The sequence below is a fragment of the Apium graveolens genome, chromosome 5 (genome assembly GCF_009905375.1).
Source record: "Apium graveolens cultivar Ventura chromosome 5, ASM990537v1, whole genome shotgun sequence".
Classification (NCBI taxonomy): Eukaryota; Viridiplantae; Streptophyta; class Magnoliopsida; order Apiales; family Apiaceae; genus Apium; species Apium graveolens.
Window position 1 is genome coordinate 16147044 of NC_133651.1, and position 10752 is coordinate 16157795.

General features: G+C 35.2%; 1 protein-coding gene across 1 annotated transcript; it reads left to right on the forward strand.

Annotated features, from left to right (window-relative positions):
- The first annotated feature begins 1635 nt into the window (after nucleotides 1–1635).
- LOC141659857 (uncharacterized) lies at nucleotides 1636–3198 on the forward strand. Its single transcript, XM_074466784.1, has 2 exons — nucleotides 1636–2101; nucleotides 2588–3198. Exons 1-2 carry the CDS (start codon nucleotides 1636–1638, stop codon nucleotides 3196–3198), a joined length of 1077 nt encoding a protein of 358 aa, XP_074322885.1.
- Nucleotides 3199–10752: the final 7554 nt, after the last annotated feature.

Below are 10752 nucleotides of genomic sequence, written 5' to 3' on the forward strand. Positions count from 1 at the left end.
AGAATTCGAAAATCAGCTACGTAGATATGATGAAGAAGATGAAGCTCCTCGTAAAAAGACTCTTGCACTCAATACCGAAGATGATGAGTATCCTGATGATTCTGATGAAGAGATTGCTCTTCTTACCAAGAAGTTCCATAAATTTCTTGCCAAACGGAATGCCTCTAAACGACCTATGAAGTCACAGTTTCCAAAGAAGGACTCCAAAACTAACTCAAGCAAGGAGAATAAAGCAAATCAAAACAAGAATACATGCTTTGAGTGTGGAAAGAAAGGATATTTCAAAAAGGACTGCTACAAGCTGAAGAACAAAAAGAAGGCATTAATCACTTGGAGTGATGATGAATCTGATGTTGAGATTGATTCAGATGATGAAGTTGCTCAACTCTGCTTTGTTGAACTCGAAGACATCTCCAATGACAACGATGAGGTACAGAATATAAAGTATAATTCAAATGTATCTTCATCTATGTTAAATTTGCAGGTCCATGTTAAGAAGTTAAAAGAAAAGAATGCTTATATAAAATAAGCATTAAGTGAAGTTCTTAGTGAAATGGATGATCCGATGAAGGATGAAACCTTGGCTGTAGAAAACAGATCTTTGCTTGAAAAGGTTTCTAAGCTTACTGAGGAAAATCAATATCTCAAGAATGAGATTGAGATGAAGGATGTATGTCTGGAAGCATTGAAGAAAGAGACAGCCTCAGTTGTTCCAGAAACTGTCAAAAGAGAGAGTGCTCCTGATCATTTGGTTCCTGAACTGAAACCGAAAGTGGCACATCTAGAAAAAGATTTAGCAAAATGTTTTCATGGTGAAGGAACTTTGAATGCTTTACTTGCTGAACAAAATTCTTATCTTGATAAAGGAGGATTAGGATGTGAACCAATCAAGAAACGTGCATTTCAAGGTGGTTACAAGCGAGCTCCTATGAAGCATAAGATGCCTTATGAAAAACGTCAAGATTGTGGCAAATCTGGTTACACTACTTCTGAATATAGATTATGTGATATCAAGGGCCAATCTTCTAACTCATCATATAAATCGTCTGCTAGATATAAATCTGCTAATGCATATGCTAATATTGTTCAGATATGGATTAAGAAATCAGATAGACATTTATATAAGATATGTGATACGAACCAACCAGGACCCAAGGTTAAGTGGGTACCTAAGAAATAAAGCAATTTTTGCAGGTTTTCTTGAAGGTCCATGTTCCGCGAAATAAATTAATCATCGACAGTGGTTATTCACGTCATATGACCGTTGATAAATCCAAGTTTCTATCTCTAGTTGCCAAGGAAGGTGGTTTAGTTACTCTTGGAGATTCTAACACCGTCCGAATCATCGGAAAAGGCACTATTGGTAATGACAGGTTTGCTATATCTAATGTTCGATTAGTAGATGGTTTGAAATACAATCTTATTAGTGTAAGTCAACTTACCGATGTTGGTCGTAAAGTTAAGTTTGATAAAGATGTATGCTATATTGGTACTCAATCTAATGAGTTTGCTTTAGTTGCCAAAAGAAAAGGGAATATTTTCGTGTTAGATTTTGATGAACAGCAGGAGGAAATTTGTCTTGCTACTGTTCAAGATCAGCAGAATCTTTGGCATCGACGTCTAGGTCATGTTCACATGGATCTTCTTCGGAAGATATTTTCTCATGATCTGGTACGAGGTCTGCCCAAGATGAAATTCAAGAAGGTTGAACCTTGCTCGGCATGTCAGCTAGGAAAACAGGTAAAGACATCTTTTATTGCTAAGAATCGTGTGTCAACAACTGATCCTTTGCAGCTTCTTCACCTAGATCTTTTTGGTCCCGAAAGGTATGTAAGTCTTGGAGGTAAAAATTATGCATTTGTCATAGTTGATTACTCTCGATTTACATGGGTATTATTCTTACGTACTAAAGATGAAGCTTTTGTTGAGTTTAAAGATCTTATTACTAACCTTGAAACTAAGTATTCATATAAGCTCAAGACTATTCGTAGTGACCATGAAGGTGAATTCGGGAAAGATTTCGTGACCTTCTGCAAATCGAGAGGAATTACTCATGAATTCTCAGCCCCTCGTACTCCTCAACAGAACGAAGTAGTGGAACGTAAGAACAGGACTTTATAGGAAACTGCTAGAACTCTACTACATGAGAGTAAGCTCCCAAGAAAATTTTGGGCTGAAGCGGTACACACTTCCTGTTATATTTTAAATAGAGTACTTATTCGTCCTATTTTGCTTAAAACTCCCTATAAATTGCTTAAGAAAAAGACTTCTAACATCAGTTATTTTCGAGTATTTGGTTCCAAGTGTTTTATTTTAGATACTCAAAATAATCGAGGCAACTTCGACGTAAAATCTATGAAGGGAATCTTCTTGGGATATTCTACAACAAGCAAGGCTAATCCTGTCTATAATTCTGTCAAGAACAAAGTAGAAGAATCCATCAATATTGCTTTTAATGAATCTTCAAGGAATATAACTCAAATTGATGAAGACACTATGGATCTATCGTCTCCTTCTCAAATGAGACAGTATCATTCCCAAAAGAGTCGGTCTCATTCTGATAAATCAAACAGTTAAAACTCTCCAGGTCCATCCCAGTCTTCTGATAATTCTTCGGGATCTATTCAAGCTTCAGATGAATCTTCTGGCTTTCCAAAGAATCCTGATAGTGTTTCAAATGTGATATATATGACTCCTCTGGATAATTCTTCCCAAGCTGAAATGAGATCGTCTCATTCAAATGAGATAACTCCTATTCAGTTCCAGGAAGACAATTCTAATAAAGAAGAAATGAGCAATATTCTTCTTCCAAAGTCTTCCAGAACAGTGAAGAATCATCCACCAGATAATCTTCTTACGTATTTGGATCAAGGAATCTTTACGCGAAGCAGACTTCATAATTTATGTACATTCTGTGCATTTGTTGCTGAGTTCGAACCGAAAAATGCTCAAGAAGCAGTTGCAGACGAACACTGGTCTATGGCAATGCAAGAAGAGTTGAACCAGTTCGAACGTTGTGATGTTTGGGAACTCGTCCCACCTCCTCAGGATGCCAAAATCATTGGTACTCATTGGGTTTTCAAGAATAAAAAGGATGAAGATGGTAACATTATTCGAAACAAAGCTCTCTTGGTTGCTCAGGGATACAACCAACAGGAAGAAATCGATTATGATGAGACGTATGCTCCAGTAGTTTGATTAGAAGTTATTCGAATCTTAATGGCTTTTGCAGCTCACAAGAAGTTCAAGCTCTACCAAATGGACATCAAGAGTGCTTTTCTAAATAACTATCTCAAGGAATAAGTCTACATAAATCTGCCTCCAGGTTTTATTCATGAAAAGTACCCTAACTATGTTTACAGGCTCAAGAAATCTGTCTATAGATTAAGATAGTCTCCTCGATGTTGGTACGAGGTCTCAGTCAATTCCTCGTAAACAATGGTTTCACTCGCGGTACACTCGATCCAACTCTATTTATATTTCATAAACGTGATAACTTTCTTTTAGTTCAAGTTTATGTAGATGATATAGTATTTGGATCTTCTAATGAATCTTTGTGTAAGTGGTTTTCTGATTGCATGCATAAGGAATTTGATATGAGTTTGATGGGTGAATTGTAGTACTTTCTAGGTTTGCAAATTAATCAGTCTCATGCAGGAATATTTATTCACCAAAGCAAAAATATTAAAGATCTACTCAAAATGTTTGCACTTGAACATGTCACACCTAAATCAACTCCTATGAGTACTTCAGTTAAGCTCACAAAAGATGAACAAGGTACACATGTAGATGTTACTAAATTTCGAGGTATGATTGGTTCATTGTTATATTTAACTGCCTCACGACCTGACATTATGTATATTGTATGCTTGTCTGCTCGTTTTCAATCTTAACCTAAAGAATCCCATTTGAATTTGATTAAACATATTTTTAAATATTTGAAAGGTACGAATGACTTGGGATTATTTTATCTAAACTCCTCTTCCTTTGACTTAATCGGTTTTTCAGATGATGTCTATGCAGGGTCACAGGTTGATAGAAAAAGCACAAGTGGTGCTTGTGAATTTTTAGGAGATTGTTTGGTTGCATGACATAGTAAAAAGCAAACATATGTAGCTCTTTCTACTGCAGAAAGAGACTCCATAGCATCTGGTAGTTGTGTTAGTGTTTGTGCCCTAGAGACAACACTATTATGTTTATATTATGAAACATTTGGATTATTAATAATGATTATATGGATTATTCTTTAGTAATTTATTATATCTTTATTTTCTGTGATAAGATGTTGGATTAACAAATGTCCTTGGAATATGATATGTAAATCTATATCTCTAAGTACGTGACTTAGAAATGAGATTATGAGAATGGTATTGATATTCCTAAAGATCCCTAGTCAAGTATTATTGTTAAGGGACGATAATAAATACATTGAGACTAGTATGTTTGTTGGCTGATGATCATATCTCATTGATCATAGGTATGGTGATACTAAAGTCAAAACACAGGCACATGTATTAAATACATGGTGCTGGATTGACCCGTTGTGAGATACTACATGTTTATAGCGTCATAAGTTAATCTAACAGTGATAATGATGTATTGGTCCTTTGACCTGAAATCATTATATTTCTATACGAGAATTAATATACTTTGATACTATTAAAAGCTATCCTTGACCGGGTAATAATAAAAGTAGACATTGGGTACATTATGAATCGTATGAGAAATATGAATCATCTCGATGGGATTTAGCCCTCCTTTATTAAAGGAGTGATATTATCGGCCTCTTGATTGAGTAAGACTATAAAATGCATGGTCGTGCTCAAATACTGATTTGTTTAATAGTTTACTCATTGATCAAGAAAAGAAGGATTGAACGTTAACAGAGGATGACACAATGCATGCCTCGAGTTTGATCTATAATATAAGGCTAAAGGGATTATACTACATTGTACATTATTCACGAAAGATTTAACTGATCACCGATTTAATTATTATTACTTGGGTAACAATGATGTATTACTGGATACCGCTCATTATTTATGATTTTAAATTAGATTTAAATTTATTACCAATGTAATAATAACCCAAAGGGTCGCACAAAGAATGATTGGAGGATTATTTAATTTAAATTCAGATTTAAACTAAATGTAAGTAATTTGAATTATTTGTTATTAATTAAGTGTGACTTAATTAATTAAATAAATAGGAAATTTAAATTTAATATTAAATCCGAAATTAAGTTATTGGATGATTAAGTGAGACTTAATAATACAATAATTAGAATTTCGAATTTAATAATAATAATAACTCTAAAATTCAGTTTAGGGTTGGAGGCCCATTAGCTCTTGCCTATATAATATCTTTTTCTAATAGAATTAGGGTTACACGTTTTATTTGATAAAACATAAACCCTAGCAGCTTCAAGAGAGATAGAGAGAGCAAGAAGGCGGCCTCAAGAACGTGCTAGTACACACCCATCCTCAGGGCGATCATTCGTGTGGATACCTTCAAGGTGTAGATCGTTCCAGCGATGGGCTACGTGGTGATCATTCAAGACCTCCATCTTTTCATTAACGTAAAGCTTCCTAAGGTAAACATACTGAACTACAAATTAAATATTATTTTTCGCATGGATCCTGCAGAGGGTTTCGATTTTTAAGATTTAAATTTATGTTTTTCGTTGCTTTTATGTGCCAAGAAACCCTTCAATGTCATCAGAGCTACTTGCGAAATTTTTTAATTCATTTATGTGTTTAACCGTTTTCGATATGTGAGCATGTACGTGAATTGCCATGATTTGATGTTGATATAATATGCTTGTATATGTATGATTTTGACTATATAATATTCATGTGAGTTGTATAATCATAAGATGATTATGTAATCTGTATATAAACTGATATATACATGATTTATGTTTGTTCTAATTATAAGAATCGTATTAGATACGGATTCTGAATTGGTTGCTGCAGATTTGCTGAAATCTGGGTCTGGTGTCCGATTTACGCAAACGAATACCCTATTCGATAGGTAAACAAGCATCTGAACAAAACTGATAGCTAAAGCTATCAGCGACTCGTCTGTAAGGCGTTTGACGTTGTTTACTGCCCGTAAACAGTGATTCTTATTTTCTGATTTGATTCTGATTTTTCTGATTTTTGTCATATTTCTTTTTATGATTAGATCATGGATAATATGATATGTTAAGATCAGATTATGTGTTTTAACATGCTTTTATGTGTTGTATGAGCATGGTGGATGGTTATGGCCTTTCAACCTTAGTGTAATGGTTTTGGTTTTGGTTTTAAATACGACTTGCATGTCGTCAATCTTTGTAATCATAAATCTCGAATGTAACTTGAGATATTCTTGTAAGTTCATTAGATTAGTTTTACTTTCAATCATGAAATATAATTGAAGACTCAAGAAGGCTATCCAATGGAGGTGATTCAAAGAAGAAGACGAGACAAACAAGGAGTCTAAACAAAGAAGAAGACGAGGCATACAAGAAGTCTAAACAAAGAAGAAGACTTATGTAATAAGTAGTTGTATTTATTTCCATCACCACATTAGATTGACCTTGATCTTTATTATGAGCTTGATAAAGATCACATAGGATGGGGCCATAACCAAAAAAATTTACTTTATTGCACTTTACATATTGATGTATGAATGTATGCATAGAATAGTTAATGATACATGCTTTAATTAGATTAATCATGCATGAATGTATGTATTAGATACGTCACCCATGCCATGCCTAAACAAGAAAAAATCTGTAACGACTCAAGATTTTAAAATTTACAAACGATTATGAGATTCTCGTATTTATGAAACACGGAATGAAATATGAATCTTCTTTATTTCCGACATGGGGCGATTTTGTCAACAACGGGTTCATAGAACTTGTAAGGCTGTGGGTTTTAAGCGAGACCGATTTGACTCCTCCACTACCTGGAAATCAAACCATTGACGAGTATTGATTTGAAGTATTTTATTCAAGGAAAAATTGGGAATCTCTTTATGATGGGATCATGATCGTTATAATACTAACAAAACCCTAATGTTTATATTAAGTTATTTAGATGCCTTCCAATATGTCCAACGCGTTAACCCCTAGATCGATAAGGAGTGGGTTCGCCAGAACGAAGTACTCCCATCTATCATGGGACGGCGTGTTGAAGTATATGATACTTTTTAGACCTTTGGGTTTTAACTTAACTAAGTTACCACAATAGGATTGTAAACTTAGAGGCATAGAGTTTGGTGAGATTTATTGGATAAATAAGAATAAATGTTATTCCACTAAACTATCCAAGAGTTATATAGTTGATATAATTGACAAATGTTGTCTACCTTATTGAATCATGTTTTAGGTGTAAAGCCAAAGCTGAACTAAAATGCTGTGAAAATTTGGATCTTGGCTCACTAGAAAGTATATAGAAGATACTCTTTCCGAATTAATAGTTGGGATATTAATTTGAGAAAATAGTGGGAGATTATATTTTGAATAAATATGAATAATCACTTGAACATAATTTAATAATCATTTGTAAACTAATTTATCTTATGCACTTTAAACATTGTAGATATCAAATGGCAATCAATACAAACAACTTCTCTGTGCGATCAGACCTTGCGAAGGACAAGCTGACAGGAAGAAACTTCCTTTATTGGCATAGGTACTTGAGGATTTTCCTCAAACAAGAGCGCAAGCTCTATGTCATAGATATCCCTCTCCCTGAAGGAGCATCCCGTGCTCAACATAATGTTTATCAGAAACATATCGATGATGACACGGATGTTAAATGTCTCATGTTAGCGACCATGAGTGTTGAACTTCAGAAACAATATGAGAATATGGATTCTTATGATATGATTGAGCACCTTAAACGTATGTTTGAAGGACAGGCTCGTCAGGAGAGTTTTGATACTTTCAAATCGTTGCATGCATGTAAACAGGGAGAACGTGATCTGAAAGGACCACATGTTCTAAGGATGATTGGGTATATTGAGTACCTTGCCAAGTTGGGTGCCCCGATTGCTGTGGAGCACCATATTGACCTAATTTTGCAATCTTTAAACAGCAGCTATTCTCAATTTGTGATGAATTACAATATGAATGAGATAGATAAGAACTCCACCGAACTGTTGGCTATGTTGAAAACTGATGAGACCAATGTTCAGAAGGCATCCCCTGCTCCCATATTGATGGTGAATAAGGGGAAGGCCTAAGGAAAGGGTAAATGGAAAGGCAAGAGGAAGATGGGATCTAAATCGAATTCCAGTCTGAAACATGATCCGACCAAGGCTTTGAAGCCTAAAGGTGGTGTTCCAAAGGTTGGTGATTGTCACTATTGCAAGAAATCAGGTCATTGAAAGAGGAATTGTCATGCTTATTTGGAGGATCTGAAGAAAAAGAAGAAGGTTGTTGTTACTGCTTCTGATTCAGGTATTTATGTTATTGAAGTCAATTTGTCTACTCCTAAATCTTGGGTATTAGATACTGAATGTGGTTCTCACATTTGTATAAATATGCAGAAACTGCAGGGAAGTAGGACATTGGCGAAGGGAGGAGTCGACCTACGAGCTGACAATGGAGCAAAGGTTGTTGCTTTAGCTGTAGGGACTTATCGTTTATCATTTCCCACTGGGTTTGGTTTAGAACTAGATAACTGTTTTTACGTGCCTGCGATTTGCAGAAATATTATTTCAGTTTCTTGTTTGGACAAGAAAGGTTTTTCATTTTTGATTCAGAACAATAGTTGTTCCTTTTCTTTCAATAATGTTACCTACGGGATTGCACGTTTGTTTAATGGTTTATATGTTCTTGATATAGATACTCCTGTCTATAACATAAATAATGATAATAAACGTATTAAGATGAAAGACTCAAATCAAACATACATTTGGCATTGTCGTTTAGGTCACATAAATGAGAAATGCATTTCCAAATTACATAAAGATGGTTACTTGGATAAGTTTGATTTTGAATCATACGAAGAATGCAAATCTTGTCTCATTGGCAAAATGGCTAAAGCTCCTTTTACCGGACAAGGTGAAAGGGCCATCGAATGATTAGGACTTATATATAGTGATGTATGTGGTCCAATGCGTACGATGGCAAGAGGTGGCTTTTACTACTTCATTACTTTTACAGATGATTTCAGTAGATATGGATATGTGTATCTTTTGAAGAACAAATCCGATTCTTTTGAAAAGTTCAAAGAATACAAGGCTGAAGTGGAAAAGCAAACAGGGGAAAGTATAAAAGTTCTACGATCAGATCTTGGTGGAGAATACTTAAGCCTCGAGTTTAAAGGTTTCTTAAAGGAGTGTGGTATCGTATCACAACTTACTCCGCCTAGAACGCCTCAATGAAATGGAGTTTCTGAGAGGAGAAATCGTTCCTTGTTGGACATGGTGCGATCGATGATGAGTCTAGCAGATCTTCCAATAAGTTTCTGGGGTTATGCTCTAGAAACGGCTGCATATACACTAAACCGAGTTCCAACTAAATCGGTTCAAAAGACTCCATATGAGATGTGGACTGAGAAACGTCACAGCATATCTTTTATGAAAGTATGGGGATGCGAAGCGTTTGTGAAACGCTTGGTGTCTGACAAGCTGGGACCAAAATTGGATAAATGTTATTTTGTGGGATATCCTGAAGAAACTAAATGGTATAGTTTCTATAATCCTACCGAGAACAAAGTGTTTGTTGCTCGAACCACTATATTTCTTGAAAGAGAGTTACTTTCAAAGAAAATTAGTGGGAGGACTATAGATCTCGATGAAGATCGAGTTGTATAAAATAATATTGAACCAGAGTTGGAAAATGGGCAGGAAGTACATCAAGATATTCCTGCTCCGGAAACACAGGTTGTTCGTAGATCTAGTAGGGCTCGTCATGAGCCATAGAGATATTATGGATTTCTCTTTACTCAAGATGATGATGTAATGCTCATAGATAATGATGAGCCTCTTACCTACCAAGATGCTATGAAGAGTCCAGACTCCGAGAGATGGCTAGAGGCTATAAAATCCGAAATGGAATCCATGTATCAAAATAAAATATGGACTTTAGTTGATCCACCTGAAGGGGTAAAACTGTAACACCCCCAATTCCAGGGTCGGGGATTTGGGTTGTCACGAGTTCCATTTCACTTAACAACACTTAATCTAAATAAACAACTAAGTACTGCGTGCTGTGACCCCACAATATACACACACACCACAAGTTATAGTCTCAGAGATGAATACCAAAATAACACAAGTCATTTTATTCCACAATTATAAGTCATTACACCTCAAAAGGGGTTTCTGAATAAATTTACATATTCTTTGCCATTATTACAATTCATAATATACATAAGTCTGGTACATCAACAGTTGAAAACCTAGCCTATTGGTAGTTCCTACCTCAGCTACAATGGCATCAATGCCTACAGGAAACTGCGGAACATTTCCTATCCGCTTGCGAATTGGGAGCTTGGTCATGTTCATCTTGTCTATCTGTTGTTGTGTGATGAAAGAATAAATCAAGGGTGAGTAACAAGCCCACCGAAATAATGTGTCTAATAATTAACAATATATGAGCATTCTCATAGTACTCATGAAAGTCTTGGTCAAGAAGAAATGAACCAAGTTTGATATCTTAATGCGACGAAGTCGCAAAATATTTAGTATATATATACATACATACTTCTCAAAACCTTTCAAATCATCTAACATGTATAATGTACACAG